Genomic DNA, 19804 nt, shown 5'->3' with positions numbered 1-19804 from the left:
GTACACACTGCGTAATTAAACACCTGAGGTCGTGCGTAAGCCGCACGCTGTCGGGAGGGGGGGGGGGGGGGAGAATGTGCAGGTTATGTTTAATAATAAACAGGCGACTGTATGGCTGAGTATGCAGTTCAGCGGTACGGGCGGACCCCCCGCAGCTCGAGTCTCGGGTCTCTGCGGGGAAATGAGTTTTGTTAGTGATGAGCGCGTGACGGGGCGGGGGTCGGCCATGCCGGTTTGACCCCCGCCCGGGAAGCGGCGTGCGGTGGGAGGGGCGGGAGCGCGGGCTCCGCGTTCGACCGCGTGCTCGGGCCGCCGCTGCGATGAACGCTGATAAGATCGGATCCCTGTTTGTTCGCCGGCGTGACAAGACGAAAAAAAAAAAAGAAGGAGGCGCGGGGACTCTTAGCCCAAGCTGCCACCGCTGAATTTAAGCAGGCGAGGGAAGCGGAAGAAAAATGAATAAATAAAGAAATCGCACAATGGGGTCTTGATGGAACGTGGCGGAAATGAATAGGAATCTTATCAGTGTTCAGCAATGATGTGTTATTAATGGAGGGAAGCCAAGGCCACGATAAGAATCAAATATCCAGCCAAACAATAGACGAGGCATGCATTTAGGAGAAAAGATGAAAAAAATGACGCAAAAGCAAAAGGGCATTCGGCCACGTGACGTTCTGCGATACCCCGTTCTCTTTTTGTTTTCTGCGTGGTGAACGCCATCGCTGGGCAGTGGGCGGGCAGAAAAGTCACATGACTCGACTGCAGGTACCCACTGAAAGGCAGCTCCTTTCATTACAGACAGCTGCAATATTTGTTTTTATTTCCTCATTACATTAGATCAGTTATTTACCTGAGGCTTTTATCCATTAGACTAAGCAGGGGACAATCCCCCTTTGGAGCTATGTAGGGTTAAGGGCCCATGCTCAAGGGCCCAACAGCTGTGCGGGTCTTATCGTGGCTACACCGGGGCTAGAACCGACACCCTTCCGGGTCCCGGTCAAGCTCCTTAGCCGCTATCGGCTGCCCCTCGACTGGAGGTATCCGCTCAAAACCCAGCTTCCTTCCGTCACCGAACCTGCCCGTTTATCTCAGTTTCAGCTGGTCGTTAGACTGAGGCGTGTAGAAGCCGGATGAGGCGGTTCCCGGGGGCGCGGCTGAAGGCATCGCAGGACGCAAGCGTGGCCGCGGGGGGTTGTGGGAGAACGCCATGCCCGGGTCACGCATTCCAATGTCGAGCATTTTACATCAGAACAATAGACCTAATACCTCAAAGCGCTGGTTGCTGACTTTCTTCCCCTTCTTGTTCCAGACGATTTTGGGCCGTGGGTCGCCCGTCGCCTGGCAGATGAACGAGGCGACACCACCCTGCACGCCCGTCTGGTCGTTGGGAGTTCGCAAAAATTTGGGAGGTGCTGGAGGAGAGACAAACAGAGAGGAACACAAAACACGTTAGGAGTGCTCGGCGGAACCGTGAGACCAGCTCACTCATTCTGAGGGTTTTTCTTTCGCTAATTATGTTTGCAATGTGTCTTTAACTGATTGTCAGCGAATACATGGGATGATTTAAGTCTGACGAGCTAACTCGGTTTGAAGTCACCACGACTGCAAAGCACCATAAATATGTTTGTACTGTCGTAAAGTGGCTTAGTAATGAAGTCTTGCTGAAATTTTCCCATATGAATTTATAGATCGATGCATAAAAGAAATCGTCATATCAAGAAAATAAAATACCATACTGAGGCTACTTAAGCAAACACATAAATAGCCACAGCTTCAAAATGCAAATTCATTTGTGGATCGGAAAACAGAGAGTGAAACGCTAAAGGACACACTCTCTGCACAAAGCTGACTGATTTTCCTCTGGTGCCATTTTCCACATATTTAGTGCAGGAATCCCGCACCCTGAACACCGCTGCACACACGGTGCTCCCCCCCGCCTCAGATTCCAGAAGGACGGCCCGGTTTTCCGCGATTCGCCTCGGAGCGACGACAGCTTGGCGATAATTGCCGTAGCAACAGGGCCGCTCGGGGCTGCAGCGGTGGGGCCCCGGGGCGGGCGGGGCCTCCCCCTCGCTCCGCGCATCTGAGCGAGCGGCTGACGGCTCGTTAATGCCGTCCGAAGGGACGGCTCGGCCCGCTTCTGAGTCAACATCTGCTTGCGTCGCGGCGGACCGCCGTCCCGGCCCCCCCGGCCCCCCCCCGGCCCCCCCCGCCCGCCCGCCTCCAGCCAAGGCCGCTGTTTCAGCGAACAGTACCGCCAGGAATACCCCCGGTGCGTTTCATAACCCTTAAGAATAATCGTTTGGCATTCCCCCGGTCCTCCCGAGGACTGTACTGTCCAAACAGGAAACGCGGACCGGTGCTGCTCCCAGCCCTCTGGTAGTAGAAGAAGAAGACGGAGGAGGAGAAGGAGAAGAAGAAGAAGAAGAAGAAAAAGAAGGTGTGGCCTGACCGATGGGTCCTGCACTCTGATTCTTTCAGATTCTAAAATGTGTGGGGCTGGAGGGAGGGAGCTTTCATGTTCTACTAGAAAATGAGGGACGGAGAGGAGAGTGAGTGAAAGAGTCTCTCATTCTCTAATCATAAGGCATCATCTACCCAGCATCCTTCACTTCTGATACCCAGAATCATTCACTTATGATACCCAGAATCCTTCGCTTCTGATACCCAGCATCCTTAATAGATCTTACTTTCCCACTCCATCAGCCATGAAGCACCTTATTCTACATTCTAGTTCCAATATCAGTGTCATGTTGTAAGCCCCTCTGACAGTTTCTGCAAGAGTGACATTTGTAGAGAGACCCCCATCCCCACAGTTTAATAAACAGCTTTTTCGCTCACTCTGATATTAGACTGTGTCCTTCCCACAGCCAGTGAGCCCGGTGAGTTCCTCCCCAGATGCCGCTTTAAAATATTACGGTGGTATCCCTACAGATTACCCAGATCAAAAGAAGGTGTGTGCCTCCATCTGTTCCGACACACAGCAAACGGCTGTTGTGCGATTAATGGCTTTAGTGAGCCATTATGGGCTGTTCAGCCGTTGTCACGGGAGCCAACGCAACGACTCACCATGGCGGGAAAAGGAGAGGAAGCTCCGCCCACTCTCTCTTTCCGCCAGGGGCCGAAAATCACCCTGAGGAGCACCAATCAGACGTCAGAACCGTGATTCAGAACGAGAACGAGAGGGACTAGCAATTCGCCAAATGCGAAAAGAACGACTGGCTATTCCCCAAACGGAATGGTCTTTTTAATTTAACTTTGCATGTTTAATGTTTAGCATTGTATGTATTATACGTATTGTATATAACGTGTCAAATAGTTATGTTACATATTTTTTAATGTGAAACATCTGGTTCTTCTGCCTCAAGCAAGCAAGCAAGCAAGACTCCCAGGAAGAAGAGATATTGTATCTCAATCGGGCCTTACGGCTAAATAAATGATAAATAAAAACGTAATAAAGAAGCTGAACGTGTTGACGTGCTCACACACCCACGAGGGCGGGTCCCCGAGATCGCCCCTCAGACGGACGTTTTGGTCTGGACGCTCCTCTGTCGGGGCTGTCCGATGTGAAATGGAGAGACCGCACGGCCGTTAGCCGAGAGGCCGTTCATTACACCTGCGGCCTCTGGGAGGAGAGTGATCTACCTCAAACATCCAGTGCCAACACAGCCGCCACGCTGGGGTATGGAGCTACACCACGGTCGATCCGTTTCAGGATTTCATCCCAACTTCTGGTCTTAATTATTTAATTGACTCAATCATATCTTATCTGACGTGTGTATGAGTACCGGCTACAGATGCAGACTGCAAGTGTATCCTCATGATTTTACTGTGCTGAAGTACAGGCTTGAACCAGGGTCATTTATAGAGCTGTTAGCAAATTAAAAACGAGGCAATTGGTTGGAACAAAAACCAGAACACAGATCGGCCTTCGAGGACCGGAGTTGACCGAGACAGAGGCGCAGTCTCCGTAAAATCATTGTTTTAATAAGTTGCATGTCTATTTATACGTATACTGCACATACAGAAGAGAAAATTAAAATATATAAAAAAATACTCTTCAATAAAAGCTTAAAATCTGTCATTTAATTTCGCATTCTGATCACCAATACAAAATTGTCAACACAGAGCCAAATCAAGAAAGAAATATGCCTTTGTCCCAAGACTTATGGAGTTCAGCGTATGCAGCCTGGTTAAAAAAGGAAAATGAAAGAGTAAACAAGTACATCATTAGCTCAAATCTGAAACCTGAATATGAATATAAAATTATTTTCGGGCTACATACTTTAACTCTAAAATAATCCAGTGGTATCAATTTAGCTCCGCACCTTTAAAAACAGCACATATCCAATGTCAAAGACAGCTATAGTGTGGAACCTTGACCTAAAGCACTGTTACCCTATCCAACAGCGGAATGCCACCACTGCAAATTCTGCACAGGGACGGAATATTCCGGGTGGCAATGCCTGGAATGTCTCACTTCATATGTGGAAAGTTTAAAAAAAGAAGACAAAAAAAAACGTTCGGAAATGAAGATTTTCGTATCTGCACTCCAGACTCAGTCACCGTGGTTACATTCACTGCGGATGTACGCGGGGACATGATTGTCACGGTGTCACGCCGCCGCGCGTTGAACCCGCGACACTGACGGGTACGTGTATGGGGAAAGGGTAAATCGTACGTCGACGGGCAGACTCCGGCGAAAAGACTTCTAAAATTAGAATAATCTGAATGCGGTCACAGTGCACGGATTACACTGGAATGCTTCGAGCAGGACCCACGCTTTCGGTTACACACACAATGTGTGTGTTAAAGGAGTCACATGCGCCAGCTAACAGACCGTATGCTGCGCTTCTGCCTTACAGAAACACAATCAGCACGCTTTTATTTTTAACCCTGCCGGCGACAGGAATGGCTTTCCGACACTCGAAGAGCACACTCTGAGTAATTCTCCATAAGGTCTCCACTGATGCCGTACAGCACACGCAGGTCTGGAGTTATTATACCACTTGTGGATGCGACATAAACATTTTATTTTTTTTATTTTTTTTGCAGTCGTAAAATCTGCTCCAACGGCATTTGGGTGTTTGAGAAAAATCCTTATTTACAAGCTGATGACAGAACACCACCATGGCGGGGGAGATAAATCGCTGTAGCGTTTGAGGAATCCTGCGCTGGACTCGGGGGGGGGGGGATACCTGGCTACCTCCCTCCCGCACCGGGGCCATGCTGTGCATCCTGAGGCCAGCCTTAACCTACCTCCATTAACACCGGCAGCCCGCTAGGCTAATCGCTAATCCGCCAGGAAGCCCTCACCCGCAAACAAGCGCACCGCGTCAAGCCCGAGCAGGCTAAAAACGTTAGCGCGGCGTACCGCTCTCCGGGACATTACATAAGCCGGTCGTCTTCGCTAAATTAATGAAAGGAGGCCACGCTTCAGAAAGCCCCCTCCCCCCCCCCGGCTCCCTCTGCGCGTTACTGTGGACCGACGCCGCGTTAATAATTTCCCCGGCAGAAGGACGCCGACACGGACAATCTTTCAGAAGTGGTTTTGGACTTCAGCGGATAGTAGATTAAAAACGGTGTTTCTTTTTTTTTTCGCGTTTCCGGCGGTCCGCTACAATAAGCTGGCTATTTAAGGCCTCTTTTTTTTTCCCCCCCACAATCCTCTGACGGCGCGTCTCTTGACTCGTTCGGTGCGCTGACTCCGGGGAAGTGGGCCGAGGAACGCTGAATGAAATATTAACGGCCGCCCCGGAGGACCGCAGAGAGCGTTTCTGAAGTCTCTTGACCCTCCGCTCAGCAGCGCTGGAAGGCTCAGGGCCTGAGATCAATCTCAGCGCGAAAACACGACGGGGGAGAGAGAGAGAGAGAGAGAGAGAGAGAGAGAGAGAGAGAGAGAGAGAGAGAGAGAGAGAGAGAGAGAGAGAGAGAGAGAGAGAGAGAGAGAGAGAGAGAGAGAGAGAGAGAGAGAGAGAGAGAGAGAGAGAGAGAGAGAGAGAGAGAGAGAGAGAGAGAGAGAGAGACGCGGACCCCTTTCAGCGCACGCTAGCCACCAGAACAGGGTATTAACCCCGGGCAGGCGGAGTAAAGTCAGCTCGAAGGATCGCTCATGAATTACACACAAAACACAATTCAATTGATTTTGAAAAGGAGTGAAGGGCGGTAAGGCCTCTAAGATGGAAGCAGCGAACAGCTCACAGCAGAAGACAATCAGCATAGTAGTTCAAAAGAGCACTCATTTGAAACAATACCACAAAGTGGCTTATTGAGTTTAAAGTGCCTAATTTTCTCTTAGGACATGAACTTTTTACTAATAGCAATAAAGAATGAATCTTTCCACACAAATGACAATATGGAGAAATATTATCATCTCATAATGACAGAGGAGTCAAAGGAACATTCAAGGATGTCACAATGCTCATTTTTCAGTCTTTTAGCAACTCGTTCCAATATTGATTTCCTAATTCAACAAAATGGGTGACAAATCGATTTATCCATTGGCACTTTCATGAGCAACTTGGATCCTGTTGCACAGTCAGTGCAGAGGTACACAAAACCCACAGTCACTCTTCTAGTGTTGATGGGAATGTCCGTTTGCTTTAGAAACAGACCAAGAAAAATGTAATCATACACAGTAGGCTATGCGTTATTGCCTAAAATCCCGAGTTATTACATGTGTATGAATGCTGAAAGCTATGAAAATTCTATTTTGTGAAATAAATGGAACAAAAACATCCAATCAACAGAATATGTTTCAGCTTTGACAGGAAGAAGAAAGAGACCTTCAATCAAAAAAATAAGAAAAATATATAAAAAGAAACGAATATACTGTAACTCAATGTGATTAAAAATGGAATGAAGTTTCTGGAGAGAATAAAAGACAACATCTTTTCACACAGCACAGATGCCTGCACTTAATTTGGAATAAAAAGTCCCACATTTGATTAAAAAAATAAACTTTTGGACGGGCAGTGCGTATTTATCTATAAGCCTGCAGCTGAGAAATCCTGCTTCATAAATCATAACACCTTTTATAAAAGAAAATATTTCTTTCTGAGAAGCAAATTCACAAGAGCTATAGAAAAAAAAAAGTCAAGGGACAGACATAACTAGCCGATAAAACATTTGGAATATGTTGTGCCTGCGCGATACTGATTAGGGTTGCGTATGGGAGGAACATTAAAAAAATAATCATAACTAACAGCAATTTGCATACAGACAGAGAGATACACTGAAAGGGCACAAAACACACAGCTTCATTATAAACATTTCCCGTTTTGCATAGCATGTTCAATGGTTGCAAGCCCTAATTAGAAATGCACCGCTTGTTGCAATTAGCGATTACCAGAAAAGGATATAGTCTGAACGACTGTTAATTACGGGATCAGAAACTCTACATTAATTCTCTGAGAACGTTTAATAAAGTATAGTCCTGCCAGGCAGCTGCTGTTCTGCCTGTGTTTCTGCGCTTGTCACACGTAATGAAGCTCAGAAATCCACCCCTTTTCCCCGAGCGCACAAACAACAGCCATGACGCGTTACGTTCGTTTATTAAAATCACGAGGAGAGGACTTAATAAGAGCAGGGTTTCCATCGTCTCCCGAGCAAATGAATAATGCACACATTCCCCCATTGGAGACGCAGTTAATAGGTCAAAGCTGAAAGCATACGATCCCTCTGTACAGACTGGACGGGACTTTCAGCGCGAGTGCTAGTCAGGCTCGGCTGGTCATGTGTGGAGCGCGCTGCTACGCAGACCCCCCCCCGCTACGCAGCTCCCCCCGCGCCCCGCAGACCCCCCCGCAGACCCCCCGCGCCCCGCAGACCCCCCCCGCGCCACGCAGACCCCCCCGCGCCCCGCAGACCCCCCTGCGCCCCGCAGACCCCCCCGCGCCCCGCAGACCCCCCCGCGCCACGCAGACCCCCCTGCGCCCCGCAGACCCCCCCGCGCCCCGCAGACCCCCCCCGCGCCCCGCAGACCCCCCTGCGCCCCGCAGACCCCCCTGCGCCCCGCAGACCCCCCCGCGCCCCGCAGACCCCCCCGCGCCACGCAGACCCCCCTGCGCCCCGCAGACCCCCCCGCGCCCCGCAGACCCCTCCGCGCCCCGCAGACCCCCCCGCTCCGGCCTCCTAGACCCAGGGCCAAGGCACGCAGAGCGCTTCAGAGAGAAGAGATAATGCTCTTGTCTTCCGCGTCTCCGCTCCCTGGCTCCGGTTGTGCAACCCCAGGACCGGGCCGGTGGGAGAGGACCGGGGCGGTGGGAGAGGACCGGGGCGGTGGGAGGGGACCGGGGCGGTGGGAGAGGACCGGGGCGGTGGGAGGGGACCGGGGCGGTGGGAGGGGACCGGGGAGGTGGGAGGGGACCGGAGCAGTGGGAGGGGACCCAGCTGGGGGAGTGAGGGGGGAGCAGTGGAGCGGGCCGCAGGGTCGGAGGAACGCAAAAAGGGGCGATAAAAAAGATACATTTTCGTCTTTCTTGCAAAGCACAGGACAGAAAATCAAATGAGTAAAAAAAAAAACATACGGCCAGAGAGTAAACTATAACCCTTTCGGTGAAAATACCCCAACCACAAAACACCTCTGCTTTACAGGCACGTTGATTATTTCGAGACAATCCCTAAAAACAACACCACACTTGAGTAAAGGCCCAGGTCACCGGTCTAATCAATGCGAAACAAAGTGGATCTCGTTTCGACGATCGCGCTTGGAGCTGGCTCCTTCGAGAAAAAAAACGTCCTGCGAGTAATCTCAAAATCCCGCGTCCCGCGGACCTCGTCAAGTGTGCGCTGATTTTCGAGTGGCCTTGTCAGGTGGACAGCAGAGGGACGAGAATCCTTTAAAGATGAATATCAGTGTAAGGCTTCTGCACTTCAGACACACCGGCATATACCACCCCATTCCCACACCTGCGCTTACGACGCCAATCAAATTATCACCGGCTAAAAAAAACTACAACTCCCAGACTGCACTGCCCGGCTCAGGATAAACACACAGCCCTGGATGTGGCAGAGATTTAGAAACGGCACATCGTGTTGCTCACTTTCAAAACAAAAAAGAGTATTTCTTTTCTTGTATCTCTTGGCGCGTCTTACCAGGTGCGTCCCGGAGGAATGAGATTTCGGAGGCTTTGTAAACGCAGGGATTCCAGCACGTTAAACGCCCAGACGTCAGATGCAGACAGATCAGGACAGCTGACAGAAACTCAAGATGTAGCAGAAGTTGAAAAGCTCCAGTACCGGCATCCCCCCCCCCTCCCCCGCGACAGATGCCTGGCTCTACGTCCATACATCACCCACGGTCTCCCAGGGGAGGCGTTAGACTCCGCGGGGCTGAGAGCGGCGCTTAATAAAGCGCCACGCAGATGGTGCTGCGTTCAGCGCTCTCAAACGCTTAAAACAAACACATCGAGAGCCACAGCAGGGGACTGAGAGAGCTCCTCTTCATCGCCCAACATCAGGAAACGTGAAGGTCTTAGAGAGCTTAGAGAGAGGGGCCCCGCAGTCTACAGAGACGGGCCCCTGGAGATTACAGAGGGGCCCCTGGCATTTACACAGAGGGGCCCCTGGAGATTACAGAGAGGCCCCCGGAGATTACAGGGAGGGGCTCGCAGAGTTCACAGAGAGAGGCCCCCATAGTTTACAGAGAGAGGCCCTGGAGTTTAGAGGAGCCCCCTGGAGCTTAGAGAAAGTGCCCCTGGAGTTTACAGAGAGGGGACCTGGAGCTTACAGAGAGGGGCCCCTGGGGCTCACAGACAGGGGCCCTGGAGAGTACAAACAGGGGCCCCTGTCACAGAACGCATGTGACATCCATGCTGTAAAGTGTTGCAATGAAACAATAAGCTATTTTTCTGAAATATATGTTCAGTTTATCCCACTTAAGAAAATGGCGGGCACAGTTAGCCCGCTTTGCTCAGAATAATGAAAGGGTACTTTTTCTCCTGTTCTTTTCCGAAACGGCGTGTGAAACACAGGAGTGAAGACGGTGTCACTGCAGCGGTGGAAGACGTGGAGCTGAAATGGCGGATCTGGGCGCGGCAGCCCGGCGCTTCCCTCCAGTGGGCGAGAGTAACAGAGCCAACAGATAAGTCGCTTTAATTGCGCGCTCGCCTCTCCTCGGTAGACTCGGCGTTATGTTTGCGAAAGTTAATTATCTGATAGGACACACAGCGCCGGCTGCCGACACAAATACCCACCGGTTCATTTAGCGATTCGCCCGGCAACAGAACATTTCATTAAACAGCGGCATTATCACAGAATACGGCAAATAATTATTTTATAATTGTTGTCCGTAAGCTTTAAGCTAAGTATTACATCGTACAATTTTAATAATTGAGAATGATTTGACAATGCAGAATAGCGGACTGAAGAGAGGCCTCAATAAAAAACACTGTACGGGATCAAACTGCTAAATTTAAAAACAGACGTAAAAACAAAAATCATTTCTACATAGCCTCAAACAGATGAGGAATAAAATCTCTGAGCATAATTACTTTCACACTCCGGACAGGGTCAGTACTAACTGTCTTTCTGTTGTTGATATGTGTGGTGAATGAACATACCAAGTTATGGAAGGACAAAGTTAGACAGTCAATACAGCTGACATCTTTTGGAAGAATTCAAATATCGTTCATTTTTATATTTCGGTGTTTTACTTACAGTAACTGTAGTAATTTATAACTTTTGCGTACACATGGTTCACTCTGAACTGTAACCAATGGGGTGAGATCATCACTATAATCATCATCATTATCATCATCATCATCATCATCATTATCACAGTCATAATTATGGTAATCATGGCAATACAAACTAAAATCTGCCGCAAGACCGATGAAACAGCCCGGCCTCACAATTCTTTCCAGCAGCATGAACGATAAAACACTGACGGCCAATCAGAATGCATCCTGATTAACAGGGCGTCACATTCAAAATGGCACATGACTTCGCCGAGAGGCTATTTACTGAACATTGCCATTCATCATTAGCATTACAGTTCTGGTTATCGTTATGGTTCTGATTATGGTTATAGTTATGGTATATTAGTGTAGTATCCTGGTTTTGATGCGTCTCTGCTCTCTCGTGTACGCGAGCTGCGGAAAGCGCTTTCAGACGGCGGGCGGCACACAGCCTCAATTAGAGTCAGGTCGTCTGAAGGCGTAACAATGAGGGGCAATCCACCGGAGCGCTCGTACACGTCTGAAACCCCGGGGGACCGTTTGGGTAATCCCAGACAGCGAACTTAAGCACAGAGCGTGGGCTGACGAGGTCAGAACCAGTCCATCTTCAGAGGGGAGGTTACAGAATTAAAGAAGAAAAGTCCTTCCTTAATTAACAGAAGAAAGACTGAAACGAGGCCGTACTATTTTCTCTTCGTACTTTTCAACGTGATGCTGGTTCGCTCTGCTACGGTCTGTCCGTGCACAACTTGAAGGGGGGGGGTTTGAGTGGAAGTTGAGAGACAAAAGTGACCTTTTACAGGCCGTTAATTTTATAGCCCCCCAGAAAAAAAATGGCGGAGAAAGAAAAAACTTTGCTGGTGCGGCTGCTTCAAACCTTTTCACAGCAGAGCGGCCTCGTAACGACCTTACACACAATAAAACCCGCCCGCGACAGGGGTGAAGTGTGCCTTTCATCACCGTGCCGGGACTCCCCTCTCCTTCAGGACCGGGGCGAACGCACGGGGAGCGCGGCCAAACCCTCAGCCTCTGACCCTGACCCACACCCCCCGACCCGACCCAAACCCTCAGCCTCTGATCCACCACACCCCCCGACCCGACCCGGCCCAAACCCTCAGCCTCTGACCCTGACCCCCCGACCCGACCCAAACCCTCAGCCTCTGACCCTGACCCCCCGACCCGACCCAAACCCTCAGCCTCTGACCCTGACCCCCCGACCCGACCCAAACCCTCAGCCTCTGACCCTGACCCCCCGACCCGACCCAAACCCTCAGCCTCTGACCCTGACCCACACCCCCCGACCCGACCCGACCCAAACCCTCAGCCTCTGACCCACACCCCCCGACCCGACCCAAACCCTCAGCCTCTGACCCTAACCCACGCATCCCGACCCGACCCAAACCTCCGCACCCCGACCCAAACCTCCTTGCCTTGCTGTCAGCCACAACCCAACCACCGCCTGTTCTTCCCACCGCAGAAGCTTCAACACAAACTTTTCAACTAATAACGACTCCATTATTTCCTATCTGGAAAGAGTTCTCCTCTGAGTTGCTGTATGTCCAGCCAAGTTGAATCTGAACACATATAACACAATAAAGTTAAATGTGTATCACTTGTGAATGAAGAGGTAGGAATTCATTACAGCAAGCGAAAATGTTGGCTTGTTATGGATGAAGATTCCCAATTCATGCACAGATACAATATCAGTAGCATCATTTAATTACGTCTGTTGTCAAAACAGTGGCGGTATGGCAATTACTGGAGGTCAAATGCCACAGACATAGAAGAATGCCCAATTTCCCATGAATGTTCGGCATCTGAAGTATCACAAGCTAAGTTAATTTGAAAATGGCAAAAACATTTATAGGCAGAATTTAAAACCAAAAATATCTGCTTAATTCTGACTTCATTTACTTGTCAACAGAAGCTTTGATTAGCAGCAGAAACAGAGGAGGGAGAAACATAAAAACGGGTCTGTTAGCGGCTTAATGCCACCACAAACAGAACCCAAACCTCAAGAGACCTCGTTAAAATTGTGCTGGGAGTAAGTACTTAGTGGGTGTGTGTGTGTGTGTGTGTGTGTGTGTGTGTGTGTGCGTGTGGTGGTGTGTGCAGAGTGTGCGTGTATGTGTGTATGTTCCTCTCTGTGTTTTTCCTATAGCCTCTTTGCCATGCATGAACAGACTTACAGCAAATGTCTTAAAATAAATCAAAGAGGCTGTTAGATTTGAGTCCAGCCAAAAGGCAGGCCAGTGGGGAATGGAAAGTAGTTAGCCTGTTTTCCACGCTGTTACTCTAATTTCTTGTTGATATCAGATTGAAAATGAGTGCAGGCTCTGTTCACATGAACGCCGTGTACCACTATGTCTGCTTTCATAACTAAATATGCCCCTTTTACAGCAAAACCCCCGTACTCAAAGAACAGGTTCATCACAATGAATGCATATACTCTTGTGAACTTCCTAGTTTTTATGGTTGCAGCTAATTTTGTCCATGAAAATTAGCGCTCTCACTTTCCCCGTCATCTTCTTCAGCGATGTACATACACACAGCCACACTGGTTGTTTCTTTGTGTTTCTTGCGAGGCAGCAGTGGTAGCCACTAGGCCACCGTGCTGCCCTGAAAAAGCTTGGCATATTCATTCCCACTGGAATTATGAAAGGGAAACAGCACTGTCTGAAATCTCATGAGCCATTATCTCACGTACCCCTGCATTCAACATGAACACAAAACAGAGTTATCGAGGATAAGATGCTGAAAAAACTCAGGACACAAACACCTCTTCAGTCTGCACCTCGACTGCATCACCGCCCCCGGCTCTCTGGAGCCCAAACACCTGATCTTTCTCTCAACCGAGCCTGCGGTTCTTTGCTATAATGCAGTGCGATGTTCGCCAGGATAGTCTTGCTCTTGTTTGTGCAGCCTAGTTTAGTGTTCGGTAAGTAAGTGTAGCTGGGAAGTTATAAATGGAGTCCGTTACTTCCTACACCCGCTGTCTCTCCCGAGGCTACCCTCCCCCCTCCAGAGAGTTACTGCAGTTCCCTGATCTCTGCACTCGTGTTTTCAGTGTGTTTTCCCTGGGAGGAGAGCACCTGCTAAACGGTAGTTAAAGAGAGAGAGAGAAAGGAGAGGAGAGGAGAGGAGAGAGAGGGAGAGAATTCACTGTTTGGATTGTTCTCATTACCACAATGCTGTGTGTATTCCTATTTCTGTCTCTGTGTGTACGATTTTGGCAATATGTCCCAATGTATTCCGTGCCAATTTTTGAATTAGAGAGCGAGAGTGAGAGCGAGAGTGAAAAGGAGAGAGAGTGAATGGCCAAGGAATGTGACATAATTATCTCGTTCATATTAGCACTGCCTGGCTGGCTAAACCCGGTCACCAATGAAGACTTGGGGCAAAAATCGCATTGAGCATTAATTTAATGTTTTTGTGATTGCAGAGGCTAAAAGAGATGTTCCAGCAGGAGCAGGTGTGGGGGACCGTTGGAAAGGCATCGGGAGAGGGAGGAACAGCAGCTTGGCTGTGGGTGTTCTGGTAGAGCTCCCTGTGAACTGAGCAGAGATTGTCTGTGGATAATAACATGTCTGAGAACGCAGTAACGCTCCCGGGGGAAATTGGCTGTGCATCTGGTAGCTGGGCTGGCACAGGCTAACAGCACTGTGCAGTGTCTCAGTGCTGTGTTTACAGCAGCACCTACTGACGCGTATATAATAATAATCATATGATTAACATAGTATCATTAACAACGCAATTACTGTTATATTATTTTAATAATACTAAAAACAAGAAAAAAGCGAAATAGTAATTCTAATAATGACGATGATAATGATAATCATTGTCATTATCATATATTTGCAAAATGTACACACAGAACTGGGCTTTCTGTGGACAAACACGAATGGTGGGAGGAAATGGAGAGCTGTATTCTCACACTCACTCACACACACACACACACACACACACACACACACACACACATACACACACACACACGTGCACACACACACACACACCTGGGAACGCATTCATTTGCCTATGAAATGCCACCATAGGAACGGCACAGGATACCCGGAGCAACATTAGCCTCTCCTCAACAATAGCACGATTAGCATTCGGCACTAGTCCCCCATAAGCTGAAGTGTCTGCAGTCCTCCGGAGCATTGGCTTCCTCGCTCCGGGTGACAGTACCACAGAGGAAGAGAAAATCAACAGACAGGCGCTGATTTCGAGCGCACACATTAGCAGTCGCTAACGGGCTCCCTTCTCTCCTCTCCTCCCTCTCCCTCTCTTCCCCCGCTCCCCGATGCCAAGGCGTGAAGCCGCCAGCCGGAGATCACTGAACTCAATTCCAAAAGGAGGTTTGCAACTGACAGTACAAACGATGGCACCAGAAAGAAGAAATGTCTTCGGCCTCGACGTTGTTTCATCATGATAGTCATTGTCATGACAGGCTAATAGCACTTATAGATAGGAAACAGCTTCCTTGGGGCTATTGTCTACCAATATATATTTTCATACATATTATACAAATACATATTTTCTCACGTACAGAAAATCGGTAAAAAGTAAGAAAAGCAATAAGAAAGCAATCATGAATTACCATTAGCTGCACTGGCATAGCACAGGCCTAGCACAGAAAGCTGCTCGCTCTATTAGCATAGCACAGGCCAAGCACAGAAAACTGCTAGCTGTATTAGCATAGCACATACCCTGCACAGAATGTCACTATCTGTATTAACATAGCACAGGTCCAACACAAAAGGCTACTAGCAGTGTTAGCATAGCACATACCCAGCACAGAATGCCACTATCTGTATTAGCATAGCACAGGTCCCACACAAAACGCTACTAGCTGGATTAGCATAGCACATAATGCCACAGTATGAACACAACATTACAAAACAAGTCAGCGCAGAATTGTACTCCATTGTACAGCAGAGGAAAGAGAGGAAAAAAAAAAAGATCAAACACTCCAGAGGCAAATCAACTCTGTCAGCGCCGTAGTTTATCACGTTCATGAATATTCACTCGGAATGCAGAGTGCACTTTGGCGAGAACAATATCTCCACTTTAATAAGGCCGGGCCCGTCCGCCCGAGTGTTAACAGTCAGTTAGAAGGCCCGCGCCCTTGTAAGCAGTATAACGCATGGCGGAATAGCACAGCCATAAGCTGCAGGCCGTCTCTAAACAGCCCAGGTGAATGAAAAGCCCTGTGTCTCATGAAACTGTCCGTAGCAGTCTGCTTCGGGGGAACCGCGCAGAAAGAATGGCTCTCACCCTGCTGAAGATCCCAGCTCAAACCGGCCTGACCTGGCCAAGCTCCCTTGAGATGCGTTTTCGACTCTTTTAGCAGGTCCGCTTCTCATTGGCCTCCACTGGCTTCCTATTGCCGCACGCATCCGTTTCAAGGCCCTAGTGTTGGCATTTCAGGCTGCTAAGGGGACTGCCCCACCTTACATACAATCCCTTATCACTCCCTACTCCCCAGCTAGACCACTCCGGTCTGCCAGCTCTGGTCGCCTTACGGTTCCCTCTCTACGTGCACCTGGCGGTCGAGCTGCACGTTCACGCCTGTTTTCCGTTCTGGTTCCTCAGTGGTGGAATGACTTGCCTACCACTGTCAGAACAGCAAAAAACCCCCCCCCAAAAAAAAAATGCACTTCTGATGACAACTATGTTTAGAACAGCATTTCCTGTGTATTTTGCTAGTTTCTGGATGTGATGCTCTGACTTATGGTAGAACCTATGCACTTGTAAATCGCTTTGGATTAAAAGCGTCTGCCAAATGACTAAAATGTAAATGTAAAATGTTGACCTACTGTTGAGCAGATACAAATAAAAATCGGCTTTTCACTGCACACTTCATTATTTTGTGATCACAACGAAATAGTACATATTGCACCTAAAGTGGGTTTATAGAATTTTTCACATATAGTACCATGGGAAAAAATCTAGTACCTTCACTTGTTTTCCCTTACAAAAACACTGTGAATGGAGAAACCCATTTTCTATTTCATAAACTTTACTTATTTATATGTTTTTACACAGAGTAACTTTTATAAAGTTCTGAGCCCCGAATTCAGGGGCTGATCTCCACTAAACGGAAGACTGCTCAAATACATCCCATTCAGAGTCCGCCCCGGCCCTCAGACACTATCTGTGCGCAGGCAGACGGATCACTGGACAGCAAAGGCTAGAACTCAAATGGGTTTCCAGAGAACCATTCAGCAGGGGATCCTGAAAGATGCCGTTAGTTCACAGGAAAATGGGGGAAAAAGGCAATGAATTACAGAGAGAGAGAGAGAGAGAGAGAGAGAGAGAGAGAGAGAATGTGCTATTTCCAATTACCATCAGAGCGGACCTCAATCATACCTCCGCTGTATATTAACACTGAGAGGAGCTGACAGCCGTATTATGTCAGACTGTCGTGTCTGACAAGTTTGGTGTAATTGGATATGAGATTGTGAAAAAGATAAATCGCCCAGAAAAAAAAAAAAAAAAAAGATAAATAAAAAAATAATAATAGATGTTCTGCCAACAAACGTTTGACGCTGGAAGTTGAATGCGTGGCAAGTTGGAAGTTAAGGACCAGTACACTGGCCTGCATCTCATCAAGTACCTACAGCCGTAATTATATTCAAACTGTCACAAGTGTCAGTTTCCCCCCGGTGTACCAGCCTGTGTCATGTTCGGTTATTTCAGACGAACTGACAAGCCTGTAATTCGGGCCTGGGATATAGCGGGAGGAGATGTGGGGTTAATCGGGACGAGAGGCGTAATCTGTGTACGGCTTTACTCTTTTAATCAATACGAAACCTCCCCGGGAACACTTAAGAGGCTAACGCTAATGCAGCGGGCGGCCATTTTAAAACTGCCATCTTGCAGTTTACACGACCCCAATAACAGCAGTGCCTCATTATACCGCCAAGCAGCTAGCGCGGGCACAGACGGAGGGCAGACTTTTAACAAGGAGAGGAAGTTCACACATTAGAGGCTCTTCTGGCCCTGATGAGACGCGTTTCGAATGTCACCGCGTCCACCCGAAAAAAACCAACAGGAATAGCTGCGAGCGCTACGGCTCTCTGGAATGAAAACGACCTCCGTGTCAACAACCCCCCGCACGCAAACTCTCAAAACACATATGCTGTGTGAAATAATTTGAATTTGTGTTTATGTTTTGCTTTCCTTTTTTTCCCATGGAGGAATCCTTTGTGTGTTTTTTTATTTGAAAATGTATGTCACCCTTAAAATGGCTGGGAAGGATTCCTCAGTTCTGGGAGAAGGGTTTGTCTCTCCAAGGGACATTAGCTGATTTGAATGTGACTGTAGGCAATTTTACTATGTGGCCTACAATTTGCATGTAATGAAAACAAATTGTTGGCTCCAGACCTGCACAGGAGAATCCATTCTAAACCTACGGGCCAAGAACAATTATTTTAAATGTATTTGCACTGAAACCCCCACTGGACAAATTCCTCTTTGGACAGACACCCTCCCGCAAACACTTGCCACATTGGTTCACATTGTGTGCTACATGACAAAAGGTTTCCTCCGGTGCCCCGATATTTTCCACAAAAACATTTTTCGTTTCCAATGCCCTCCCGCCAGAAATACACGGACAGGCTCTCTCGTTTATCAGTCAGCCAGCGCTGCGTAGCCACCAGTCATAGCGCGCGTTTCTGAAACCAGGGTGATTGCCTCCTGAAGACTATTTTTCCCCAGCCGGCCCTTCTGGACCGGACCGCTGGAGCAGGTTCAGAGGAATCGGGCTCAGACTCATCCTCTTTCTTAGCCCGCGGTCCTCGCCGCTGGACCCGTGTCGTTTATCTCTCTGGATCTGGCTCCTGTCCCCCCTCCCCGCGTCACCCGGGCCAGACCGGATTTCGGTTTCTGAGCGAGCTTTCATCATCCCCCCCGTCCGACTGCCAACTCTGTCGCTGCGAATCCGCATCGCCGTTTAACAAACCGTCTAAAGCGCAGAACAATTAAATGAACCGCCAAACTGAAACAACAGCAGCAACAACAGGACACAACAAAAATAATAATAATAATAATAATAATAATAATAATAATAATAATAATAATCATAATAATAAGATCCGTAGACGATACCATTACATCACCAGGGAGAGAACGCAGATGGCGACCAGGAAACATTCTGGCACCGCACACCCCCACTCCTGTGAGCAGTGAGGTAAATAGCACCAGCCCGGTTCTGCTTCTGGGTCCATTTGGGTCCATTTGCACCCTCGTTGAAGGCCAATAAACATCAGTCCTGGGCCGGCTCCTGGCAGGATGCTCAGCGTCCCGGCGACAGACCGAAATTACCAGAATCCATCGTCCCCTTCCCCGGAAAACAACACCCATAAAGAGAGTCCCCGAGACGGGCTCCATGGCTCATCCGTCTCTGAACCACACCAGGAGTTTGTCTGGAGAGCTTGTACTGATTAAGGGGCCTACTTTAACTGTTTCTTTATGATTGAGACAACTTCTTTCTCGCTCATTAAGGACAAAGCAGCAGACGAGAGACTGAGGTCGAAAATATTCGCCTTTCACATCAAATATCGCATCGGGTCAACATCGGGCGACAGAAAGGAAATTATTCATCTATATGAATCCCAGGAAGGCAACTGAATTATCGCCTGATCAATGCGTGTGGAATTCGTACAGCCTGTAGCCCAGTAACCCCTGGAGAGATATGCTTTGGCAAGACTAGAAAGAGACTGTCGAGATCAGCTCAAAGTCAAAACATCGCTGCAAACACAATTCCATCCGTGCTTCATCTAATTGTGTGAGTGCCACTTTAAGGCCCGTGAATGCATTGGTGACCTGAATTTGTCAGGGGAAAATCTCCCGCACAGTTGGAAAGAGAGGGGCATGGATGCTTCTAGCTTACACTGCTCACAGAACTGAGAGCGTCGGTCTGGTTCTGCTTTCTTCATCAATCTCTCAACATGACATTTTCAAAGTAATGCCACTAATAATTATAAAATCGAAATCTCTACCCAAGGTCCCATTACACTACACAGTTTGATAAACAGAACCAGTATGGAAGAGAACAGTTTGTATGCTGAGTTAGAAGGTATAGCAATATTGCACAGCAATCAGGAATGTAAAATACT

General features: G+C 48.5%; 1 protein-coding gene across 1 annotated transcript in view; it reads right to left on the bottom strand.

Annotated features, from left to right (window-relative positions):
* LOC133135222 (receptor-type tyrosine-protein phosphatase delta-like) overlaps nt 1–19804 on the bottom strand; it is a 452453-nt gene that overhangs the window by 104612 nt on the left and 328037 nt on the right. Inside the window, exon 11 of the mRNA XM_061252069.1 lies at nt 1267–1412. Coding sequence (XP_061108053.1) covers nt 1267–1412 — 146 coding nt within the window. The remainder of the gene's footprint in view (nt 1–1266; nt 1413–19804) is intronic.

This window comes from Conger conger, chromosome 8 (genome assembly GCF_963514075.1).
Source record: "Conger conger chromosome 8, fConCon1.1, whole genome shotgun sequence".
NCBI lineage: Eukaryota > Metazoa > Chordata > Actinopteri > Anguilliformes > Congridae > Conger > Conger conger.
Note: the sequence above shows the minus strand (reverse complement) of the source record. Positions and strands in the feature narration are given on the sequence as shown.